Source organism: Bos javanicus, chromosome 17, assembly GCF_032452875.1.
Source record: "Bos javanicus breed banteng chromosome 17, ARS-OSU_banteng_1.0, whole genome shotgun sequence".
Taxonomy (NCBI): domain Eukaryota; kingdom Metazoa; phylum Chordata; class Mammalia; order Artiodactyla; family Bovidae; genus Bos; species Bos javanicus.
The window spans coordinates 7752165-7779739 of NC_083884.1; the positions used below are offsets into that span (position 1 = coordinate 7752165).

Consider the following 27575-nt stretch of genomic DNA (forward strand, 5'->3'; position numbering starts at 1 on the left):
CTTAGTCTCTGTGGGAGGTATGGCTGGCTGATAATCTTGATTTCACGCTGTTTCTCCATGTGTAGATTGTTACTGGGAAATGACTATCCAACAAGTGACCACATTGCTCCATGTAGAGTCATATGATTTGGTAAGATCCGTGGAAGGTAATAGAGGATGTGTGTGTCGTTTCTGGGCTGGGTTGATGTAGCACCCACTGGACCATCCCTGTGCTCTTTTCCCATCTCGTGTCTTAGCTTCAGGACTTTGATATCTACTTTAGTTCTAGGCCTGTCACTCCATGTAACATTAATTAGCCTTGTACATCATATGCTTTGGAATCCACTTTATTTGAACAGTCTTCCATGTATGCTTGAACTTTCTTTCATGTGTTATTCATTTATTCACTACATTGTATCTCAGAGAATGTTAAACCAATTTCAATAATGCATTTAATAAACTAAAATCAGAAAAATAGGAAATTTAAAATTACTGTTGAAGACTCTCATCTTTGTTTAAATTATTTTCATAATATCTTTATATATCTCTGCTCCTGTTTGTGACACCAGTTGCCTTGCTGTTCACACTGTTTCCTGAACCCAGGGTAGGCAAGGCACGAGCTAAGAGTCTGGAAGGAGACACGATGAGCCTTGGGAACTGCAGACACGTTTATTCTCTCCTGGCTGACAAAGCAGTTATAACATAACGTAGCACAACACATCCTCTCTCCTGGCTGGCCCGGCAGCCGTAACAGCACACACACTGTATTCTCTCCTCTCGTGGCTGACCCAAGGAACACAGCCGTGGGGCAGCTGTGAAATGCCACCGCTCTCTTAGGTGGAGCTTGTGCTTTGAGTTACAGCATGGAGTAGCTCCTGACCACGTGAACACCTTGCGACATGCATGTGCAGTGCTGCAAATGATGTCAGCTGTTACATAATCACTATTTACAAAACGTGGGACCAGAGAGCCTGAACTCGCCATCTTGGCCAATTTGCTCTCTCCCCACACCTTGTGTCCTGATTTTAGATGATTCTTCCCTCTAACCTAATTTTTTATATATTCGTTCCTGCCGTCACAATGACTACTTAAAACTCTTTCAGTATTTCCCCATTGCTACAGGATAAAACCGAAACTCCTTAGCATGGCATGCCTGGTTTCAGAGAGATTGTTGAGCTAAAAGGTGTTTGAGTAGTTGGTTAAAGAGACAAACCAATATGAAAGAGTTAAGCCTTTAATCACTGCAGTAGTATGAGGTGAAAACTGTTGGACTCCTTCTATTGTATTTCTTCTCCGGAACTTTGACCCAGAGACAGTCAGCAGGTTCAGAATAGATCAGCATAGTTTGGTGTAGAAATTGGGGTGGTCTCGGGAGCCCTGAACAGAAGACTCCAGCAGTTTTGTGGACCCTGAGTTTGGAAGAAGGCAAAGGGGTATGACTCCAGTTGGCTGAATGAAAGTGCGGGCAAGTGTCCTCAAGACTTCCCCTTTCTCCTCTTTTAAATGTGCATGCTCATGCTGGGTCCAAATCTTGGTGACCCCATGGACTGGAGCCCGCCAGGCTCCTCTGTCCATGGAATGTTCCAGGCAAGAATACTGGAGTGGCTAGCCATTTCTGTCTCCAGGGGATCTTCCCAGCCCAGGGATTGAACCTATGTGTCTTTCCTCTCCTGCATTGTCAGGCAAATTCTTTTCACTGCACTATCTGGGAAGCCCCCCCTGGTAAAAAAAACCCTCTCCAAAGGTACATGAAGAGGACCAACAGTCAAAGCTTCAGATGAAGAAACCTAGGGGTGGAGCTGCAGGGTCTAGGGTGCCAGCATGCCAAGGGCGTGAGGGGCAGTGGAGTCTGAGTCCTTGGCTGCAGCTGTGTTCAGAGACTGCAGTGTACTGGCTATACACCAAGTCTGGTTTGAGTGGGGGAGGGCAGCTTTCCCTGAAAGTGCCCCTAGGGTTAAAGCCTTTGTAATTGTTTATAGTTAATATGGAAAAAAAAATTCACGCATATTCCAGGAGTCAGACTCCTCAGATCATACTCCGTGTCTGACTTCTGCCTGTTTCTATAGTCTCTTCGTTGGCCACTTCTTGCCTTAGACTCTCCGAAGGTTCTGGAAACGCTTAACTTGGGCATATATCCAATTGTTTCTTACTTATTTGGCTTTGCTAGTGCCATTCCTTCAGAATGAATGCTTTTCCTTTTCTTCTTCTGGTTAGCATCTGTTAACTCTTAGTCCCAATTTACATGTTATGGCCTTCCAGGTTGCCTTCTATTACTTTGGAAAATGCCTCTCCATTGTGTTCTCAAAGGACTTTTTGTATATATTAAAATTGTCTCTTCATATATCCATTTCTTCCATTGGACTGTGAGGTCCTTGAGGACAATGACTCTGTCACCAAATGACTCCTTCTTAAGTCTCCAGTGCCTGTATAGATCCTTGAGCATCATTGGTGCTTAATAAGTGTTTGCTGATTAAATAGATGAATGAATGAGTGAAATACGAGCTGGTTAGTTTTTCATCTCTCGTCCTTTACAACCAGGCGAGAACCTTTCTTCTTTACTTCATTTCCTACTGGGACCAACCAAATGAAATTACTTAATTTTCTGACCTCTATACTTTGCTTATGTTCTCTTAAAAGCCTACAATGCCATCTTCTTCCTAGTATATCAACTGAAACTTGACCCCTTCTTAAAGGTCTTCCTCAAAAATCTCTTGCTCCTTCAAGTGTTTCCTGATCCCTTTAAAACATGTGTGATCACTTACTCCTTTTTCTGAATTTCCAAAGCTCTGGATTTTTACTTTTCTTACTGCATTAATCTTATGCCATGTAATTCTTTGCTGCTTTTATCCCATTTACTAGATTGTAAAGGCCTTGAGATTAGAGATTCTGTGTTCCTCATATGAGTGTCCGGTATAGCACCTCAGTCAGTGCTTTCTAAATAGTAGTGGACACTCAGGAAAAAAATGTTTGTAAATGAATATAATTAAGCCAAAGCAGAACTGGTTTTTGAGAGCCAGAAAAAATATGAAATGCAGTAAAGAAAGGGAGGAAAATAAATCACTTCCGAATGTGAATAATTGCTTCAAAATTGAAAGTACTAGAAAGTTTCTAGGAGATGACAGCAACTATTGAAAGAACCGGCTTCCAACTGTCTTAAAAACCTGGAAGTGTAACCTAATAAGCCCGTTCTCCCCTGTGGATAAGGAGCATATACTTTTGCTAATTTATCTAGGTTGCAAAGAATGGTATATATATTTTCTATTTTATGCTAGGTAAAATCTGTTATTTGCTTTTGCCAGAATTTATAGCACATTACAGCACCCTGAGCATTTTGGATTAAAGGCAGCAAGTGTTGGATTATGCTGGCCTGCTGATACATTTCAGCCTTTAAATTATTTATTTAAAAATATGAATGTCATACACTGGAGGCTGATGCTTCTTTGCCTTTTCTGTCTCTCCCTATAACTTATAAACTATCCTAAGAACAACAGCAACAAGAATGTGCTATAGGGCCTGAGTTTGAGAAAAAAGGATGTCCTAGATGCCAAAGTAGTGGTTCTTTGCCATGAGACTGGGTTCCTATGTATGCTTTAAAAACATGGAGTTTCTACACATTTGGGGCAGGTGATCAGAGCTACTAGAAACATTCAGTGAATATGAATAGATTCCAGACTTTTTAGTAACAAAAGCTGACCTACCCTACACAGTACTTATAGTTTTACTTTAATTTTACTTACCTGATAAAGAGCAATGGAACAGTATAACCCCTTCCCCTAGCCACCAAACTTATAGGCTTGCTATTTCAATTTTGGTGATGCTAGTGCTGGAAAAAGTAATATCTTGTAATTGTTCTTTGTTGGAATATGTGCACATAGTCATATAATTTATAAAAAATTTAGGTTCTATTCTAATCCATCATTTTATAAAAGAGATGTTAAAACATGTAAATGAACTGTCATACTATATTTCTGACACTAGTATGAATATCTGGGTGTAGAAGTAGTAGCATTACCAAAATCCTCTGGTAATGAAGAGTTCCAGAGGGAAGGTCTAGCTTTGTTTCTTCGTGGCTAAATGGCTTGACTTCTGAGCCTTCATTCTTCACCTGTTAATTTGGTGGTATATTCCTAATTTATAGGATTGTTTTAAGAATTAAATGAGATCATGTATAAAATACTTAGTGTAGAGTGCCTGATACATCATCAACAGTTAGTAAATTTTAGTTCCCATGCCCATTCCAGAAGCTCAGAGTGATTTATTTCTCAAGAGAGTGAAGTCCTATCTTCCTAAGGCTTCAGATTATTCTTTGTGTGTATGTTGTCCAGCTCTGTGACTATTTATTACTGTGATCATACAGCTTGAATATTGGAGACAGTCTCCAAATATAGTATAGACTCAATTCTTTTCTTCTAGGCATGGTTTAATACAAGTTGAAAATTCATAACAGTATCAGATAGAAGGAGAGGATACACTGATTAAACATATATTGATTAATTATTTGGGAAACCAAATTATCATCAATATCATTGACTTGAAAGCAGGGTAAATTTGGTTTCCCAATGAATCAGTGTGTAATAAGCTTCCATTTAAGTGTTTGTTTCATTGAGGTCTGGGAAGATCATGGGTTTATTGTGCTTACCCATCCCAGACGTTCTCATTGTTTTCCTACTCGTTTTCCTTTACCTTCCTTGAGTGAGTTTAGCCAACTGCTCTTTTTACTGTTGCCTCTTAGGTTGCTGAACATGGCTGGGGATGGGGAGGATCACAGTTGTACAGATTAGTGCCACTTCAGCCGAATGGTTTCCAGTCTCTGCTAGGCCTTCAGAACTACTTAAGTCATCCTCAAACTTTGCTTTAGTTAGCTTTCTTTCACATTCCCCAAGGCAGCTCTCTAAAATTTTATCCTTTCATTCTGTACTTTACTCAAAACCCTCCTGTTTAATAGAGGAAATAGAAATAACCAGGCCGAAATTAGTCCTTCAGTTTTTCTTCTCTTTGAAGTTTGTCTTTTTCACTTGCACGCATACTTATCTGTTTTTCACCTTCTTTAATTACCTTATCTCCCTAGTTCATTTCATTGACAAAAAAATTTTAAAATAAAGTCAGTAACTGTTGTATATTGATGCAATGGAATATTTTTCAGCAATAAAAAAAAATATAGTGCTGTTATAGCCATGACATAGTTGGATCTCAGAAACATTATTCTGGGCTCCCTTGGTGGTCCAGTGGTTGGGAATTTGCTTTGCGATACAAGGAACACCAGTTTGATCTCTGGTCAGGGAAGATTCCACATGCCACGGGACTGCAAAGCACATATACTACAGCTGCTGAGCCCATGCGTCACAAGTACTGAAGCCCAGGTGGCCTGGAGCCCACGCTCCACAACAAGACAAGCACCACAATGAGAAACCTGTGCACCACACCTGGAGAAAGCCTGTGAACAGCGAAGAAGAGCCAGTCACTTATCTAAATAAATATTTATGAAGTAAATAATATTTAATTTAAATAATTAAATATTTAGTAATTTAAAATAATTTTAAATAAATATAGATATAATACAATAAATATTTACAAATATAATGAATAATTAAATTTATGTAACTTAAATATTAATAAATATTTTTTAAAAGAGATGTCCTTAAAAGATAAATTAGACTCAGTTTTTTAGTATCTTTTATATATAACAGAAATGTTAAAGAAAAAAATGCATTCTCATGGGCTCTCTGAAAAGTTCCAGTACTAACAATGATGCCTTTAACCAATTACTTATAATTTGACTTGTTTTAGATTGGCCCATGGAGAAGGCAATGGCACCCTACTGCAGTACTCTTGCCTGGAAAATCCCATGGACAGAGGAGCCTGGTAGGCTGCAGTCCATGGGGTCGCTAGGAGTCAGACACGACTGAACAACTTCACTTTCACTTTTCACTTTCATGCATTGGAGAAGGAAGTGGCAACCCACTCCAGTGTTCTTGCCTGGAGAATCCCAGGGACGGGGCAGCCTGGTGGGCTGCCTCTCTGGGGTCGCGCAGAGTCGGACACGACTGAAGCAACTTAGCAGCAGGTTGGCCCAAACTTAAGACACTGTAGTCCAGAGCAAACCCTATATTGTCTAACCTATATAATGTGAAATCCTGTACTTATCCATCCTCAAGGAAGGGAGAATAGTGGGTATGGGATTTCTTTGGAGGGAAAGAAACATTTTAAAATTAGATTATTGTGATTGTTGCACAACTCTGTACACATTACAAAGCATTGAACTGTACACTGTAAACAAGTGAGCTTTATGGTATGTAAATTATATATTATAAAATTGTTTAAAACACACAGAAAGCAATCAAAAGCTTCCCTCCATTCTTTGTCTTTCTGGACATTTTTATCAGAATTAAATATTGCTGGCCATTCAGTGCTCTGAAGAATCTTTGCTTGTTTGTCTTTTTTGGCATCATTCTATTTTGCTTCTTCTATTATCTTATTGATTATGAGAATCAATTACTTCCTTTCCTGTTTCTTTCCTCTTTTATAATTTTTAAATATTGGAATTTCCTAGATTTCACTTTTTCCTGTCCTTTCAATATAGTTTTCACTGGATCTAGCGCAATACCTAGCCAATAGTAAACACTCAATAAATTTTTGTTAGACAAATATCTAAACCCATTGACTTCCAAGGCTAATCAGTCTCCCAATTTTATATGTCTAGTCCAGACTGCTTTTCCGAGTTCCCAGGTTATATTGCTTACTTATTAGACATGCCTACCTAGACTTCCCAGGTGGCGCTAGTGGTGAAGAATCTGTGTGCCAGTGGAGGAGATGCAAGAGTTGAGGCTTCAGTCTTTGCAGAAGATCTCCTGAAGTAGGGAATGACAACCCACTCCACTGTTCCTGCCTACAAAATTCCATGGACAAAGGAGACTGGCAGGCTACAGTCTCTGGGCTGGAAAGAGGAGGATATGACTGAGTGACTGTGCACACCTAGATATTATCAGGAATCTATGATACGGTTATTTCCACCAACCATGTCTACTTAAGCTGCTTCATTTCAGTTAAATAGCGTCTTTATCCCCTCCTCACAAACCTCAATTTTATTCTCATTATCTCCTTTTTTCTCACCTCCCACATTGAATGTCTCATCAAATCTGATTCCATTTCAAGTATGTCTCTGTATCATAGCCTCTACAGTCTATCCCCACTGTCTTATTTTATATTTCTGCCATATAACATACAAGGTTGATCATAAATAATCCTTTATTTAAAAAGTTTAGTTATCTCTCTGTTGACTATAAGATGTAAAAAGTAACTATTTTAGTTAACCATACAGTGACTTTTGAAATCTTGATTCTAACCCTGTGTTTCCTGCCTTAGTTTTTGCCACTCTGAGGCTGCTTTGAAATGATCTTGCTTACCCAAACCCTCTTCGATAGAAATGCCTTTTGTGTCAGCCTTTGTGCATGATGTTTCTTCTGTTTGTAATGCCTTTTCTTTTTTGCCAAGCAGACTTCTATTTATCGTTTAAATTATTTTTAGAAAATCATCTTGTTCATTCTTTAATTATTAAGTGCTGGTTTTGTTTCAGTTACTATGCTTGGTCAGTGAATTACATAGACACAAACCCTTGTCCTCATGGAACTTACAAAATAGATCCTCACTGAAAGCTTAATGAAATCTTCAGTCCTCCCAGGCAGGGTTAATTAGTACTTTGATTGTACCTATAATAGTATCCAAAAGAGTTTCTAGAGGAAATGTCTTGTGAAAAGCTCATTGGCTTTGAAGTCCATAGAATCTTATGATTTACTACTGATGGGTAAGACTGAGCTTTTCATCTTAAAAATGAAAAGAGCAGTGTTTAATCATGGATGGCTTGTAGTGAGGCTTGTTGATAATGCTTGTAAAAGAGTGTAATGTCTAGCGTTCAGTTCAGTCGCTCAGTCGTGTCCGACTCTTTGTGACCTGTCTAGCATACAGCAGCCTAGTGCAGTAATTGTTATCTCATTTAAAATTTATTGTCTATATTCGATAATTTTCTTATTCTGATTCTAATGTAAAAAATTCTGTGCTGAACCCAGCGTAGTTTATTTGTAGGTACCAAGATTTGGTGTATAGTTGGCACTCAACTGATTTTTGCTGAATTACTTTTTAAATAAGATTTTTGGGGAAAAGAGAACAGAGATGTGCAATTGGTGTGGCTACTGAGGTGAATTTTAAAGTTTCTGGTATCCAATGATATCATATATTTTAATTTGTTTTTCAATTCTCTGTTGTTAGAATCTTAACTGGTAGTACAATTAACATTAGATTTTGATTTCTCATAACCTATTCCTGGTAAAAATACTGAGTGAATAAATGGTTAACAGGCTAACAACAGCTAGGAAAACTTTGGTATTATTTTTTGAATAATTGACTCCGTTGCAAGATTGTATTTCTTTTGAAATGTCCAAATTTAATGAAAATGGGTCTCTAGTTGTCTCTGAAAGCAAACAGAAATACACTGAATAGCTCCATTGCTTAAGTTCATTACTACATAAAATGTAATTTTACCTAATTAACACGTATGATGCTCTAGTGGCTCAATGTAATAGAAATTCTCTGTGTAAGTCCTCGATAAAGAAAGGATTCCACTTCAAAAGGTGTCTCTACTGAAACTGAAGGATTTTTTCCTTTTTTTTTTATTAAGATAGCATAGTGCATAGATCACTTGCGTTTGATTTATAGTTGGTATCTGGTAAACAGGTTTTAGTTAATATTCTGTCTATCTGCATGAAGGCACAGTAGATTTCAGCTTGTGAGATAAAGCATTCTTTTATATTGTACGATAACCTATATAGTACCTGCACATTATTTCAGCAAGATTTATGCAGAAAGTGAAACCCTTCTAGAACTTAAGTGCTTTTATCTTCTAACCGACAGTGCACTGAAAATGTTTATGTGCTTCTTTTTTAGAGGCTACCATTTAAGTTGTAGCTAATGTCTAGTGTTAATTTTTAATCTAAAACCGTAGAATTAGACGCTAGCCAGATATAGGAGTCAGAAAAATAGGTAATATACAAATATAAGAGCAAAATATGAATACCAGAATTTTCTAGGATTTAGAACTTTTTTTCTGGCCAGAATTTATTACTGACTTGTGGTAAGGTCGTCAAGATTTATCAGGCATTGTCACAAGAAAATAGAAAAGATGGAAAATTGAATATTTTTCTAATATAATTGAATTTGACAGTTATTCTTTTTAAGACTAGAATTCATTTTTTGGTATAGATTCAAGTTACATAAAAATAACCCTACAACCAAAGGGATCACAAACATGCATATATTTGACTAATTTAAATAATGTGACAATGCATTTAGATTATATAATAACTAGAATAATTTTTATAAGAACTACCCCTCATTTCAGTAATTAGCATTGTTTTACTGTAATAGAATGATAGTAGAACATAATATACCTTAATAGAACAATATGAATTTAATGACTTCAGTGAAATAAATGTCAGGGTTTCTCTTTTGTTCTTGATTATTTTATTCTGAATATTGAATTTTGCCTGTTTCTTTGACAGTCATGCCTATTTGTGGTCCGAACACCTTTTCCTGCATCAGGGAAATGCTAAATGTGTGACTGCTACTGATAGCATCTGAAGGGCTTATTCTGTTCCCTATTCTGAAGATTAGATTTAACTTGGGCAGAGAAAAAAGGAGCCTGAGCAAAGAAAGAAGTGGGGAGAAGATAAGATGTCCTCAGAGTACCCTGTCATTTCTCATAGGGTGCTTGCACACTGCAGCACAAAATGAACGTTGCACGACTCCAGGAGTGCCACTTGAACAAATTTGGTGAGAACAGTGCTCCTTCGCGCTGTGCCATTTAATAGAGCTCTGCTCTATCGCACATGATTTTTAAATTCTTACTGTTTTCTCATCTGTCTTTTCTCAAGGTCAGAGACAAAATATCATAATAATCTTTGTATCCCTAGCTCCTGGCTCAAGGTTGAGTTAGTCATTATTAGGCAGTGTTTTAGGAGTCTACTTCAGTATCCATCCATTCAACACTGTGAATTGGCCAATTGGATTGCCATACTTTCTCTGAGGAAAGCTAAAGTTTAGAGAGTCTTATAATTTACTTGTGGAAAACAATACATTTTTTTATAGGTAAACCATTCAACTGTTAGAGGAAGATTATGGATTATCCCTTAGTTACTGATTCTCTGTTTTAATATTTCTTCCTTTTCCAAGTGATTCTCTTTTGGCTCATCCTTATTCATTTTCTTTAGTAGATCAAATCACTGTCCACAGTGGGCCTGGGAGGGGAACAAATAGCCTATCTATTGCTGCTTGAGTTGTATTTCCTTCTAAGATTTATTTCATCAGTCTATCTGATTTTGTTCTTGTAGAATAGAAAGTACATATTCTGTATATAAAAATGGCATTGTGTTATATTATGTAGCTCATAGCAATATGTTAAAGTTCTATTTGTACAAATACATATATGTGGTTTTTAAAAGAGTAGAAAGGTAATTAGATGACTTTTGCAGAGTCAGACATGACTGATGCAACTGAGCATGCACGCATGCTTATACTTTGAAAAAGACAGGCCTATGTTATCATTTTAATCTTAGACTTTGAGATTAGGCCAAAGAAAGGGGGAGAAATAATTAGAAAGAAACATTAGAACATTTATTTTCACTGTCATTATTTACACACGCACAGCTTTTCAAATATAGTATATTCCTGTTAGTCCAAGGTACTTGGAGCTTGTGTACTAACAGGGGACCTGACTACCAGACCTTTTATAGAGAAGGCTTTATTTCTAGATCTTATAGAGCCTAGGGTTACATCCTGAATTTGAGTGCTTTTTTGAGGATCTTAGTTTTAATTATTTGTAAAAATGGATATAGATGAGGTTTGTGAATGTGACATCATGTAGTACTAATGTAATTTTTTTGATAGATACAGATATATAGAGGTATCGGTATATAGTGATGTAGATGTATATTTATAAGTTCTCAGAATAAGTGATTTCTCATCTTATCCATGCTTGTATTTGGTTAGCAGTCTGTTTCTGAATACATGAAGTCTTTAAAATTTTTCTGCCATACCATAGTGATAACTACAAAAATATATAACAATTTAGTTCATAAACTTATGAGAAAAGTGTTGGATCAGTTTCCCAAATATGTCAGTTTCTTATTCTTTTTCCCCAAGAAGGAGATTTTGGAGAGGGAGTGTCAGTATTTCCTAAGTAAGAGTGAAATCTTTATGTGAATAATCAAAAGATATTAAGTTGATGATTGAAACCTACACATTCCCCTTTCCAGTCATGTTCTAAACTGACAAATTGTGACTCATTTTCTCAGTGATAGAGCCTTATGCTGAGACTGTATGTTGTTGGAAGGAGCAGAGTTGGGACAAAACAGTGAATTTTTATGTCTCAGTTTCTTACTATGTAGATGACTTTAAACTTGCTAGTAATTATCCTTATCTGAAAGAAAAAATGAATATGACTTATTTTTTTCAAAGAACATATATTACTCTTAACAATCAGAAATTGGTTGATAAATGCTAATTTTTTCGAATGAGGCTAATAATGATTCCATTTTGAGTAAATTCCTTGAAGGTTTTTATTCTGCATTATCTGGAGAGACTTTAAAAAATGTACTGAAATTATTGGTCTCTCTAACTGATTTTTGTAATCCATTCTGGATCTGTGATCTGAAATGAGTGATTTTGCTTTTGTCTTCAGACTAAATTGTTGTAACAGGGGGTAGACTACTTGTATTGAGAAGATATTCTGAGATATAGTTTTCAGGATAGTGGAAAGATTATCATGCTGAGGTATAGATTTCTTCATTTTATTTGAATATATCTAAAGTATTTTTAAATTTTTGATAGAATGGTTACGTTTGAAGACAGAAGTCCATAATTAGGGTAAATAAAACTTACCTTAAAATTTTTTCTACGATGTGCACAGCTTCTCCATTTCTAATACATCAGTGTTTCTGTTTCAGCCAAATGTCACCATTGTGACCATTATTTGTTACTGTTGAAGAGCTCAAAAATAAATATTATAGTTCTGTTTCCTCCTAGTTGTGGTTATTATTGTTACAGATATTTTCTTTGAGTTTCTTGAAAATTTGTGAATGATTTTATAATTCCTCTGCTTTTTCTACTGCTTAACAAAAATGATCACACACATGCTTTAATAGCCATCAGATTTGACTTCTCTCTCAAGTATTATGGAATCTATTGTTACCTAATTTAGTAACAATTTTGTAATAGCAGCTTAACACCTCTTATAATTTTAATTGTTATCAAGAAGAATGACATCGTTTAATTTGACTCAAAATTCAGAAGGATGGATGAATGACAAATTAATAATTTACCACCTTTGCATAATACTGAAGCACAGAATATGAGAAGGATTGATGGCAGAAAAGGTTAACAAATTTTAGCAGCTTTCATTAGCTTTACACCGTCATATGTTTGTGGTGCTGACTGAAATAGGCTTTGTAGGAGATCTCAGTCTAGGGAACTAATTACTTGTGCCGATTGCTGCTCTGATGAATAGACCCTCATTGTATCATTCCCCTGAAGACGAGGAGCAGCCTGTGATTCACGACTGCATCCTGGCTGATATTTGATAATAATTTTAACAGATAAATGTAGGTGGGCAGAATGATGAAGTACCTATCCAAGCTCCATGACTATCAAAGCCATACACATAGCCATCTGTGTACCGCCTTTCCCCCACTATCCTAAGGAGAATTTTATTAATTGAGTTCAAACAACTGTTTTCTGTGTTTTTATGTATTCTATAGGTATTTCTTATTTAACTTTAAATGCTATCATAATAATAGTTTTCATTTGAAGGGTAGACAGCAAAATAACAGAAGAACGAAAGAGGTTTTTAATTTTTTTCTCTTTGAGGACAACAGTTCTTACACATTTTTATGTTTCACTTAGATTACTTTATATTTCCTCCTCTTTAGGCATGAACAAAATCGACAAAGGAAATCTTTGCTGTTTCCTTGTCTACCCAGCATTCTCATGAAGAGCATAGGATTCCTATTGTTTTTTTATGAATGCTTTCATTAATCTAAGCTAATTTTTAATTGGTGAAGTACTTACTTACAAATCTATTTTGAACTTTTAAAGGTAGCTTCTTTAACCATCAAAATATGGATAACTTTTACGTAGGTATTTTGGGACTGTCAGTTGGTCAAGGCTACTAATTTGTCAAAGGTGACAGGTACAATTTTATTAGCTCATGAAATACAAGTGAGGTTTTATTTTGCATTAGTCATTTTTTTTGCAGAAGCTTTGATTATGAATTTTAAAATTTCATTATTGGAACTTACAGGTTTTCATGTTGTATATCTCTAGTGTAAATATATCCTGCAGAGATTTTTTTTTAACTGTAACTGAAAAAACTTCATATTAGTGTTTTCCTTAGAAAACATTTTTCAGCATGCTAGATCATGATTAGTTAATAGAAAAGAAAGTTGACATTCATATATTGCCATGTAAAAAGATCTACATAATTGGAGAAAATAGAGTGGAACTTGAATTGAGTGAACCCTTTAAAAAATACATTTCTAAAAGTATGCTTTTGATACAGCAATTATTGCACATCATATACCATGTAGTTTTTAATTAAATATAAAAACAGACTACATAAAACAGAAATCCAATCTGATTTGCTTGAAAATAGATTGCTATTTCACTCTATAGGAATGGTTTATTTAAAAACAGTAAGTGGAAAAGAAATGCATTTTCTTGTGTTGTTCTAAGCCTCAGGGGCTAAATGTAATGAATATTTTAAGAGATTATTTTAATTAAATTCCTGCACATCTAAACAGAGTAATATTTTATTATCACATACATAACCATGTAACTGAGATATTCATTAAAGTTAACACTTTCTGGACCAAGAATTCATGGTATGATTTACTGACCTTGTGCAAAAAGGCACAAATTAGGAAGAAAAATGAAGGGGGACAGACTTTGATTAATATAGGTAATGCTATCCCATATTTATAATAGCCTTTTCCCTATTCTGGTTTATAAATGCAGCCACAGAGAAAGGTGCCCTGCTGAGGCTGAAATGAGGCTGAAATCAGAGCACATGCCACTGGAGTGTGGGGAAACTGATCACACTGTCAGCAATTCATTTCAAAATGATATATTTAGTGCTCATTTCACCTTCCAAGAAAAAGGAAAAGGAGTTCCTTAGACTGGAAGGTGATATTGTTATTTTCAAGGACATACCTAAGTTAAAGATTGCAGAAAGGGGAGTGTGAGGTGGAGGGAGAATTAAGAGGAATGGGAGGGAAAAAAAGGCAGAGCAAACAAGGAGAGCTTTATGCAGAAATTCAGTGCTACCACGCTGTTTGATAATTGCTAACATATGTGGCTTCTCTGTTTCATTGTAGTCGTCCTCGTGAGTTCTGGCGCCTCGACTACTGGGAAGATGACTTGCGGCGCCGGCGACGATTTGTGCGTAACCCTCTAGGATCGACACATCCTGAAGCGACACTAAAAACAGCCGTGGAACATGGTCAGTGTGTAAACCACTCCTTGCCAGTAGCGAGCAGCAGGTACAGTACTTGGTAATGAAGAGCATAACTTCATTATTACAAGGTACTGTAAAATGCTCCAGTGCCACATTCCTCAGCTACTCACCCCGGAATCAGAAGTCAAATTCTTATAGTTAGTGTAGGGTCCTATTAAATTATGGTGTCAAGTGGATTTATTTATTATGTTACACATGCAAAACTTACTTAACATAGACCCTTTGTTTCAGAGTAGGAGGATAAAATATTTCTCCTTTTAAGTGACATACTCAGCTTTGAGTGAATTAATCCAGGACGTCTGTCTTAAATCCATGAATATCAGAAAGACAGCATTTACAAACCAAATAGGTTTCCAGGTCTTGTCGGATGTGTATGGTTTTCCCTCAATCATGGTATTTTAGCATGAGATTATGAAGTGGGAGAGATAGTAATAAACGTCCAAGTGCCTCGATACTTTCTGAGCCTTGATTTGTAGATGGTTGTGATAGATGGCTCCTGGAAAAAGAAGAGACATTATTTTCATATGTTCCTGTTCTGCATCATCTTGTTATCAGAACTTAACAATTTTTCCTTTTTTGATATAATGCATAGCACTGTGATTCAGTTGAGGTAGAAGCCTCACAAGCAAATTGGGAAAACTGAAAATGTCCTTTGGACTTGATAATATATCATCTTTGATCATAGGGTTTCTACATGGGTTTTGTAATTTTTGAAAGCCAATTAAGTTTTGTTGGTTAAGGGGGGAAATGTACCCACTCATATTAAATTGTTTTTGATTTTATAAAATAAAAATTGGTTAGTTTTTAGTAAGATGAGAAATAGTTCTAATTTCCCTTCTTCGGGGTATTAGTTTAACATGCAGCAGCTTATGGTTAAATGATAATATGTAATGTCCAAAATAAATGTTAAATTACATTCAAGAAGGATATTAAGAATTTAGATTAAAAGTCTGTGATCTTAGGTTTGGCCTCAGTCAGGCAGCTTAACCTCTTGCACTCAGCCTTAAAGAGCCATTTCTGGAAGAAAATGTCCACAATATGTCATCAGATACAACACCAAATGTGACATCAGTCCTTTAAAATAAATGATCATACAGAGAATAGTCAATAACAAAGTGATCTTAAAGCAATAATAGTCACAGGGCCCTACATCTTCAACTACAGGAGGTGGAGAAGGAGAAATAAGATGTAGAATTAATTAGGCCACTTTTGGTTTTAAGGTTCAAGTGCTTTTTATGTAGTGCTATGAATTTCAAGAGTTTTATATATTTTTTTTTTCTTCTTTCATTTTGTTTTTGGCCTTTTTTTTTGTTTTAGTTTATAACTCTTACACTGAGAAAAAATTAGCCTTTTGCAGTTTTATTCTTCTCTCAAAAAGATGTTGCCATGTGCACTTAAAATTTAATAAGTATCTTTCTTATTAATTTTCATTTAGCATTCAGTTGTGAGTTCTGAAGTCTATGAATGACAGTAAAAATATTTTTATGAAAAATGTTCCTTTTCTATCTGGAGGGGGGGTCCCTGTTTTCTAAAATTGCGTATAGGCAAACTGTTAGTACTTTATCATGAAAGAAATAGCGCTAACTGAATTTAAAATCTGTTGTACAGAGCTTATTAAAGTCAATTGATCAAAAATAGTACTTTGAACCACTTTGGGGAGCCATAGGATATTTTATAATGAGTAAATTTTAACTTTGTGGTTGAATTTTAACTTTTCAAATAACATTATGTCAACTTTTTTAATGCTGAGTCATATGTTTTTTAAAAGATGTTTGTTAGCAATGCTTACTGTCATTTAAGACTTATAATCCTATTTAGAAGTAGATTTCACTCCAGTTAGTCTAAATAGTAATTGAAAGGTTAACATAATGTTATCTGTGTTTTAATATGCATTTTTAAATTAAGAGAGAAGTAAAGTTTAGCATTTTATGTAATTCCATTCTATTTGGTAATACTTTATACTAGTTTCATAATGATTGATACTTAAAGGACTGAAAGATTAAAAATATATATTTAAATCTGAAATATATTTTTAAAAACTAACAGACTGTGTATTATGTAGTAGATGCTTCCAATTAAGAAGATGTTATATTTTATATAACTTTTTAAAAAAAAGGTAAAAGCTCTAGCTAATCAAATATTATTTATTATAAAATTTTAACTAATAATGATTAGTCAGTTTTGGAACTCAGCACGTAGATTGTAGTTTAGTATTGTTTGATGTCTGTGCGATTTATGCCACTGTATTAGGTAAGCAAAGAGCTTAATTTTTTGATGTTTTATTAATTGGAGTATCTTTTAGTTCACATTCAGTTTTAGTTTTGTATTAATTATAAAGCTCTTTGTTTTTTTAATCCTAACTTAATTACAGTAAGGAAGCCAATAAAAATAAATATTGATATATTAAGAATCACGTATGCAAAACAACATAGTTAATGTGATCAAAATGCAGTTGAAACCATAGAATTTATTGTGGATGAACACTGTGCTTCAGTGTTGAAGTCAAAGAATTAAATAGATTTTCCTGAAGGTAGTATGTCACTTTCATGCTCTTTTATGACTTCTCACTTTTATTTGTAATTTAACTAAGGAGATAGGACATTTTGGAAATGCACAATCTTAAAACATCACAAACTATAGTACTGTTATTAAAAGAAGATATCTAAATAGAAATACTGTTGGCGATTAGTTATGTATTTTAGTGGTAGGAGCCATCTTTTTTATAGATTGATTTGATTTGAAGGAAAGCCTCTGGTGTAAGGGTGGCAGAGTAAATACCTGAAGAGTGATGCTCTCTGTTCAGGCGATCAATACCAGCCCCATGACTCTACTTCTGGCTACCTTCTAGTTAAAAACAAATTTTTTAATTCTGACAATTTAATTGCCCTTCCCAAGTTCACATTAACTTGCTTGGGGAAAAGGGCTTTAGGTAATTTTTCACAGAGAGACCCTCCAAAGTGGTTATTTATAAAAGTCATTTTGTAATGGGAGATTTCTTTAACTTTGTAGAAACTGAGTCATATTTTAAAATTAAAATTAATACTTCCTCTTATGATGAAATATTCTTTATAAAAACTAGCAGCAGGAAGCAGAGGTGGGTATTTGATTTTTTGAGGGCATTTTCTCCAATTTTGTAGTTTTAAAATTTATCAGAAATCATTTGTAATGATTTGTAGCTTTCTCCTAATGCACAGAGTCCAGTCTGTCAGTTATTTATCATCAGAGCATTTTAGATCTGAAAAGAACTTAAAGCTAAAGTCTAGTCTGACTTTATTCTTTACAGATAAGGAAACTGAGGAAACAAAAGTCCAACATACTTCTTAGTAGATATAGAGCTAAATCCCAGGTTAACTGATGGCTCATCAGATTTTCTTATCACTCTGCTGTACTGTCTTTTAAAATTCATTGTTAAATATAATGGAAATTTTATATTCAAAGACATGTAAAAAATGTTTTAAATGGTGGAAAGCTTGGTTTTAATTCAAATACTAAAACAGTTTAGCGCTAGAATCTGATTGCATTTAAGACATGTTTATTTTGTAGAGAATTTGCATACTAATAGAAGTATATGAGTATTTTACATAGTTTTACAAGTGTCTTGTAGTCACATTTACTGATACAAGCAACTCATCTGATTTTCTAGGGATGACAGACCATGTAAAGACTGTAAATCATGTCATTCTCTCATATCTTCAAATAATGCCAGATATTATTGCTTCTTTTTTTAGGATAAACATACATTAGATTCTCTGTCTAAAGCTTTTGAGAAACCCATGTTGGACTTGGCTTTTTCTGCTAATTACACTTTGTCGTTTAACTAACTTTTCTAGAATAAATTTTATTGACTTTGGAAATTGCATAAACTATAAAGGGGAATTAGTTTAGGACAGTAGTTGAATATAAGATATTCTTCATGTGTCCTGTTCAGAATCAACAGTTATGGTATCCACTGCACATCACACTAAGTGGATACTCATATATATTTTATGTATAATTAAGGTCACTTTGTTATACCAGTCATTATCTTTCTTTTTTATTTAACAAAGTGGCTAATTCTTAATGTATAAATCTTTTATCGTAATATGGACTATTGATAATTCCAGTTCACTAGAACAGTCACTGGACTTTTAAAAAGAGATTATATATCATGGGTAGAACAGTATTCTATATTCTTTTCCTGTTTTAATTTTACATAGCTTGTCTGTGTTACCTAGATAAATCAACTCATGCCCAGAGGTACCTCTGAAGAACTTGAACTTTACATTTTGAGGACCAGCTTTTCTCTGAGCCTGCTCATTGCTTGTAGCCCCAGTGAATCACATGTTTCAAATAAAACATTTTTTACAGATTTCTGCAGTTTTATGTAGCAGTTGCAACTTAGTTATCAAGTTAGGATAAATATTAAATCAGAATAAGATATGAGATTAGTGAAGGCAGTTTGTTGATAGTGAAATGAAAAATTTAAACAGTTGTCATGTTTTTTAGTAATTTTATTAACTAGAAAAGATGTGAATCAAGCTTTAAAATTGAACCAAAAGTATATTTTTACTTCATCCAATTAAACTTTTATACAAGTGTAGGATACACTCACAGAAGATATTAAAATAATTGATTCTTGTTTTAATGGTTGATTGAGTATAAGACAAATGAAAGTTAAAAACATACTTTTCCCAGCACATATAAACATGATAATTATCTTTTATTTTATGCTTGGGACAGTTTTGTTCTAATTTTGAGGGGGGAAAAAAGTTCTTTAGTAGAAAGCTATTAGACCACTGAGAATTGAACACCAGCGCATGTGGTGTGTATTAGAGTACTGTTGGTAATTTTACTGCTGCTAACTTAAAATCCTCAAGGGGGAGTTAATTACAGGAAAACCATTCTAAATATCAGTAAGCTGCATATTTTCCGTGACAAGAGCTTTTTCAGTTGAGGTTGAACAATCCCAGAATCTGAGCTTGTAAAAATAAGTAAATAAATAAATTAAAGTGGTGTTTGTATGTGTACAGTAGAACTATAGTGTTTTAAATTTTTTCTATAAAATTTTATTTAATTCAGAAGTTATTGTGTCTTATTTGTTGTCAGCATGATGAGAAACATATTTAAAATTTTAAAATTTCAGTTGGAAGGGATAAAAGGTAATAGTAGTCATTTAAATGAATGTAATTTATTTACTGAGCTATTTTAAACCATTGCATATGGCCACTGATGAGTCTTACAGTCATTTCATTTTTTGTAAATGTTTTCAGATTAAATTTTTTTTTTTCCTTCTTTCAAATAAGGTTGGTATACTTCAGAACATGTATGGCAGTAATCAGAGAAAGTAATGAGTGAGCTGTTGAATTTCGTTGTTTCGGATTTGTTGGGCCTATGTTCATCAGATTTAGGTTTGGAAATGAATATGTCTTTATTCTGTACTTATTTCTTATGATTGTGACTTAATCTTTTAAAATGCATTATGGGAAACATTAGATTTAGTGAACCAACCAGTAAATTATGTATACATTCATATTTGCACATTGATTATTTTCATTTTCTCTGGCATACTGGTTAGAAGCCCAGATTCTGGTGCCACAGGGACTAGATTTGATTCCTGACTCTACTTCTCATTAACTGTGTTGCCTTGAGGAAGTTATAAAACCTCTCTGAGTGTGTTTGCTCACATGAAAAGGAGAATTTAGCAGAAGGCATATGAGAATTAAATGAGTTAAATGTTTAAAGTGCTTTTGAATACTCTTCGGCATATGATAAGTGTACTTAATTTTAGCATTATTATTATTATTATTTCTGTTTTGAAGGAATTATGCATCCAGGAAGTGAGAATGTAGCATACTGAGTTTGTGCTAAAATTCTTGACTGGCTACTGTTAATTTATTATAATTTACTTCATTAACAAAATACAGATGATGATGATTTTTCTTGTGTTTCTCTGTGACTATTTTTAGTAAAATTGTTAGTAAGTTGAAAAAGATCATGTTAGCAATGTTTGTGATTTCAAGGTATGGAAATATAAATGCCGCAAATATAAACAATGATGTAAAAACTTATATTCCTATTTTCCAAAAAAATAGTGGTTTTTTTGGTATGTTTCTTTATCGTATTTAAGAAAATAGAGCCATTTTAATATATACTTCTAAGTTCTTTTCAATTATTGAGACCTTCATATATTTTTAACCATACTATGCTATATGTGGGTGTGAGAGAAAATAAGATTTTATTTATCCATAGGGGATAATCAATACTAAACAGAGAAAGCTTCTTCCCATGACTTTCTTATTTAATAGAAAGCTCCTGTGTTCATTTAAATAATGTCATAAATATTATATGTAAATATTATACATGGTGAACTCACAATAAATATGATAAAAATAAACTTTTACCCTTTAACATTATCCATAACCATACCTATTAAACTCAAAGAAGCCTTGCTTTGTCTCATTAACCAGTTAGGACACATGCAGTTTAACTATTTAGAATAAATTCTATAGATAAACATTTCTTCAGACTGAGTGCTTTATCCTGTATCTGGGTTTGGAGCCTCGTGTCTCGGCAGGTATTGCAGTGGAGCAAAAAGCCTCTCCATCTGATTGCTGTCAGTAGCTGCTGCCTGGTGGAGCAGGTGCTTTTACCTCTCAGGTCTCCTGGGTGGAAACCGGGAATGTCAGTCACATAGTGAGGATTCTGAACTTTCCCTTATGTGACACTATGAGCTTTAAAATATCCCAGTCCGGAAGTTAGTATCTGTTTTTGTGTGTTTCTTAAGGAGAAGGCTGCTCAAAGTGAGGGGAGTCATCTTGGAGGGTTACAGGGTTTTGAGCTTCTACGAGGACTCTTTCCAGCTGCCCTCCCACTCGTCTCCCTGGGTCCGCCGCTGGCTATGGGTGCTCTGCAGAGCTCTCTCGGTGCTGTTCCCTTTCCTTCCTTCCTTCCTTAGGCTGCCTCGGCACTGTGATTCTGGCGGTTCTGGCGCGGCTGCTCTGCACAGGCTGCTCCAGTTTGGGCGGTGTGAGGCTCCTTGCCCAGATGCCTCTCATCGCGGGCTTTCTGTTATGTTTGCCCCTGGGGCGTCTTAGCCCTTTAGTTTAAACACATGGAGGAGGTAGTGTTTGAGCCTCCACTTCGTTTCCACACTGCCTTGCTCTTGGATATTTGTGTAAGGGCTGCAGCAGGGGTGTGGCAGGGGTGAAATGTATGGAAGGTCGGTGTGAAGGAAAAAGGGCGGATGGAGGGAGAGGAAGAGCCTGCAGTTTCTGGGAGCTGCTATGGCTTTATTAGCATCAGCCATGGCCTCAGAAGCTGGCCTGGATCCTCATTGGCTGCGAATAGCTCTCGGCCCTAAACCCTTCTTATTTCTGGATTCTCCTTCACAGCCACTCCCCCACCATTGCAGAATGTTTGTGGGTATAATATTTTTCACAGGAATAAATCAGTCCTCCTTTTTTTTCAGTGTTAAGCTGGTATTGTTTCCAAAACTAGGTTCTGATTTTTTTCTACTAACAAAAAAAAAGTGCTGTTATTGAACCCTCTTCTGCCTTAAATATAAGTAAACAAATGGTTCAGTGAGCAGTGCCAGGGTCAGATTTAATGGGATTAGGGTGCTTGTTCAAGGTAACGTTAGACTAGGTTTGGGGAATCACGGTTGTCAGAAGGAACGTGTGGGCCATGCCCATCATTTTCCCCACCCTGGATGATGCTGGGTAAAAGGAGTGACCATCTTGGCCACCTCTCCTTACCTCAGTTCCCTGCCCCTCTGCCAGGACTCTTCCCAGAGTTGATGGACAGCTTTGTTTCCTTTTCATTTCAGCTGCAGATGAAGATATTCTTGCTAAAGGAAAACAGTCCATCAAGAGTCAGGCTTTAGGAAATCAGAACTCAGAAAACGAGACCCTCCTGGAAGGCGACGATGATACTCTATCATCCATGGATGAGAAAGATTTAGAGAATCTCACCGGTAAATTCAGTGGTTGTGCACATACTTCAGCTAGCTCTGGTCCAAGAAGCATTTAATTACTTACTTTTCCAGCTGTGACTGCTAGGACTACCAGCTTTGCACCCACAGTTACATTAAATGAAGACTGTTTTTGTTCTTCTAAACATTTTCCCCCTTATCTTCAATACTGTATCCCCGTCACTCTATTCTGTTCATTCTCTTTACCCTACTCATCTTTTTCTTTGATGAATAATCTTTACTGAGAAAGAATAAAAGTGTAAAGCAGCAACAACAAAATTGCATCACCCATCTAATGGGAGTTAACCTAATCTCTACAGAATGAGAGCTATAAGTAAAATTATGGCAATTGCTTTGTAAATAAAGCTTGGAGGCAGATGAGCTATTTGCTTTGATATACAGATCTTAAGAAACATGCTGCATATACATTTAACTCTCTCAAAAAAAATCCATTTCGAGAATGCTATGGCTTTTCACAGGATTCACATATTTTACCTGATGTAGGAATTTTTGATTTGCGCTCTGCAGATTTTCAGTTTTACTTCCCTTAAGGGAAAAATTCTCTTGTTTAGCTTGAAATTTTAGTCATTCATTAAATGGCTTTTTTTTTTTTTAGTGCCCGAGACTATGTCCCTCAAGGAGGAAAATCTGAAAGATTCTAGAACTTCTATGGATGAAAGTTATATACCCTTCTATTTTGATAACTTTACATTAAAAGGAATGAAAAAAATCTTTCATTTAGTGACATATCTGCAACCATGCAATGAATGATAATGAAAAGCAAAAATATGATGGTATCTTCCCTGATGGCCGTAAATCTCTTTGTAAAGTGAAATAAAATTAATTGGAGCATACTGTTAAGGGGTTTGGGGTGGGGGTAGAGAGGAAGGTGTGCACTGCTATTCTCTAGTCTCTTCCTTTGCATCCATTTACCCATTTCCTCCTCCTTTATTTTGCCTCTATTCTTGCTACTAGTAATACATTCATACAGTAATAGAGGTGAAAGGGGAGTTTAATTATATAATCTTGACAATGGCAATAGGATTAAGAAGTAATCCACACTAATAAAGTGGTGTGGGTTAGAAATGAAGTGGAAATTGTCAGGGGTCTTCTGTAGGACCTAGGCTGCCCCAGCTCCTGCAGCTGTCTGCTTACCCTGTAATTGAATGTCTGAGAATGATTGAAAAAATGTTATTTCTTCTCAGGATTACATGCTAATGTACGGAGGGCAAAGGAGACAGCAAAAGAACACATAGCTGCTTATTTCATCCATTTATGGGGATGAGCTTTGGGAAATCATGGCTGTTCTGCAGTTATCTGCTGCCCATCTGCAAACACAATGTATTTGTACATTGGGAATAGAGGGCAAAACCTGCTCTGATCTCCACAGAGCATCCCTCCTATTGTCCTGCTGGCACACATTAAGATTGATGTGAGATTAAGGACCAACACCCTTCCAACAATCGATGGAAATGCCAATTCATCTGAATTTTGAAACACTTATTCACCCATTGATTACCTGAATAGGTGTACCTTGTTTGTAGGCACTATATTAATTCAAGACTATAAATGCCAGTCTTGTCTTGCTTTTTTCTTCACCTATAGGATTTTTCCAATGAGGAATTTACATGGAATTTCAAAACCTTGCTACATCTATCGCTACATAAGTATATAGATGTATAATCGTTATTTTTAGTCCTTATTTTAGGTTTGGCTCTAATATACTTTATGCTCTTCTATCTGTACTGAATCCATTGTTTTCAGTAGCAGGCTGATTTGTCTCTTTGATAAGCCCTGTGGAGATTTGATTATTCCAATAAAAATTCATTCACTTGGAAACCCACCCTCCAGCTGTTTACTCCCAGAGTCCCCGAACTACACTAATATTAGATTTGGACGCATTGAACAATATTTAACAATGGAAGGGCAGGCTTAGAAAAGAAGTATTTTCCCCAGTTTTTTATGGGGTAAAGTTGTTATGGAAGAGGTTTTGTGTCAACCTGGCACACAATCTTTATCAGATAATATGGTTTAACATTTCTCACTTCACTGATAAGCTGGTGATCTTTTTATAATCATGCCTCAGCCAAACACTAAGCTAACCTCTGGCCTTGGGAACCTATGGAGTCTTCCTTGCTCCTGGTTGTTGCTCCATGTTGTTTGATAGCCCGAGGCTTGTTTTCTAAATGGAATGTGGATGGACTTACTTAGGCAGAGTCACCTTCTAACCAGGAGATTAGACCAATGCTTGGCAGACTCCTTGTAAAATAATTGCTTTGTAGTTTACTGTTATGATTAACCACCTTTTATATATAGATTTCTTAATATGAGAACCCTAACTTTGCATTTTCAGCGGGAGGTTTGGGGTGGACAGAATTTGTAAGTGTAAAAGGGGTTGGCAGGCAGTTTGCTAGAGGAGAAAATTTAAAAATTATATGAAATTTCTGCCTGAATCCACTTGATTTTTTGAAAAAATGTCACTCCAACTTGTCCGGCTTGTCTTTCCTTTTGGCAGGTCCTGTTAGCCTGAGCACACCAGCTCAGCTTGTGGCCCCCTCTGTTGTCGTAAAGGGCACTCTTTCTGTCACCTCCTCCGAACTCTATTTTGAGGTGGATGAAGAAGACCCTAACTTCAAGAAAATCGACCCCAAGGTGAGAAGATGAGGAGTGGGTTTCCTTTTTATGGAATTTTTGTTTTTCTTATGATGGGATGGTGGACTGCTGTTGAGTAAGACTGGCGTTAGTAAAATCTGAGAGAGATAGTTTGAATTTCTTGATGAATTGCTTCTGCCTGTATGCACGGCAACTATCTCTTTTAGCTTATGATTCCCTTACCAGCTAGTTACATTATTGAAGTTCATTTAGATTCAGAAACAATTTCCATTTAATTGCATTTATCATTAGCTCATTCTGGGGTGGGGGAAGAACCTCAGGGAATATCGTCTATAAAATATGTTTTGCCTCAAAGGGTCCAGGGTGAATTAAGCTACACAATTCAGTGAGATTCAGAGTGAAATTATTTTGTTTAGCCTTTATATTTTCTGGATATAATACCAATATATCACTCTCCTTGCTTTGTCCACATGACTTACTACTCTGTCGTGCACGCAAGCATGGCTTGTGTGCGCGAGATACCTCTGTTTCCCATTACCTGTAGTTGATTTTACAAGGCGCTGCATAATTTCCTATTCTTAAATGAAAATGTAATTTCCCCTTTAAAATGTATTTCTGATTACTTTTCAGACCTTGGCAACTTTATTTTACTAAGAGACATTTGTAGCACAGCCGTAAAGCCAAAATTAGGTTTATTTCATGAAAGTTGAATGGTAGAATTTGTTCTGAGTCTCTTAAAATGAGCAAAGTAAGTAACCTGTAGAAAGAGAAGAGGCTTTTAAAACTGGAATCCTTTCTTTTACAGGCTGTTAGTGTGTGTTATGTGTGGTATATGTCCACACACACACATGTGTATGTTTTTCTTGAGTTTATTGGTAGGGAATTCTTTGAACTTGTAAACATCTGAATTATTAAAATTTAGTGACTTAGAGGAATTTCAAAGTCATTCTTAATGAAAACGTTATACTTTTTTAAAACTTCACAAATCGCCTCTTGTCTTACGCATGTTTATGCCTTTGGGTTCAGCATTTCTGCTTTTATTAAGATGGGACTTGGTAGGCTGTACGAAAGGGAGTCTGTGCTGGAACTGATTGTTTTGAGTTTGAGAATGCAGCTAATCCAATGTAGAGAAAACTTTAATTCTGAAATTATATCAGCTAGAAGAAATTTCTACTTTGTTATATGGCTGAAATGTCTGAAAACCTGTTTCAGTTTTTAGGAAAGGAAAGTAACCAAAATTACCCAAACTCTCTAATTTATAGTAATTTGTGAGTGTGAAAGGCCAAAATTTAATTCAAAATATTATGTTTTGGGACATACATGGCGTAAAGTCTAAAATGTGATTTATTTTTAAAGTATCTAATGAGTTGTCCTTATTGTTAAAACCTCTGCCAATCTTTATGGTTAGGCTCTTTGAAGTTATTGACTCCTTTTGGGGGAAGTTATAACTTCTATTTCTGTCTGATCTTTTTCTGTGCAGCATCATTAAATTATTTTTTCCCCTGCTGCTTGTATAATATAGGATCTTTGAGCCTAATCACAGACCTTGTACTGCTGCATCCTGCCAAATGTACAGAAATCAAAACTGTAGCTACTTTATATTAGTAAAATGTTTCAGCCCAGTATTTGAAAAATTTTTCATTTTTATAGATGTTAGTGCTTTTTTAAATTGAGGGACTGGAGTTTTTTCTTGTTGGTGATACCTGCATTACATTAAATAAGGATGGAAAAAAGATACTGAATTTGGGGGAATTTTTGTTTCTTAAAACTTTTTTCCTGGGACATTTGGGAGGAGACATGTCTAATGCTTTATATACTTTCGTGAGTAAAAAAATGGTCATTTTAAAATGTCATTTTTATCTTTTCAACTAAACACCGTGCCCTTACGTCATTTCTTTGTAAATGTAAGTACCCTCTGCTTGCTTTGAAATTGTTCTTAAAAATCAGAACATCTTCCCTAGAGAGTAAATTCATCTGTGTTATTTAAAAAACTGGTATATATGCCTGACCTAGTTATTGTTACAGTGTTTATTCTGTGTCTGCAGGAAGAGAGACCTGAGAAAGGTCTAGTATAGGTTGAAAGAGTGGAGATGATTTCAGAACTGATAAAATTGAAGTTTATATTTCTAACTCACAACTGTGTTTTGCTATGGAATTTTTACCTGGGAATCTTAAAAACTGAAGCCTGCTTTACCAAGTGAACTAGGCACTAGAGCTCTGAGGAGCTTCCTTGTTTTCATCAGCTATCCTGCTGCTCATCCCTCCTTACCCCGCCACCCCCACTCTGACTTCTTCCTCTGATCTTTAAAATCGCTTTGTAGAACATTTTTCTTTGTATCTCTCATTCATGGATTTTCTCAGTAAGTTAAAAAATGGGCTAATTCAAAGAATGAATTTTAAATATTAAAGGGCAAAATCTGACATGTATTCAGTACCTGTGCCTTGTATTAGCATGTCTAGTGGAGTATACAGTAACCT

General features: G+C 35.5%; 1 protein-coding gene across 7 annotated transcripts in view; it reads left to right on the plus strand.

Annotated features, from left to right (window-relative positions):
- Positions 1–27575, plus strand: part of LRBA (LPS responsive beige-like anchor protein) — a 753999-nt gene that overhangs the window by 407196 nt on the left and 319228 nt on the right. For all 7 annotated transcript variants that reach the window (XM_061384015.1, XM_061384012.1, XM_061384019.1 and 4 more), the window contains exons 38-40: positions 14397–14521; positions 22341–22487; positions 25000–25136. In XM_061384015.1, coding sequence (XP_061239999.1) covers positions 14397–14521; positions 22341–22487; positions 25000–25136 — 409 coding nt within the window. The remainder of the gene's footprint in view (positions 1–14396; positions 14522–22340; positions 22488–24999; positions 25137–27575) is intronic.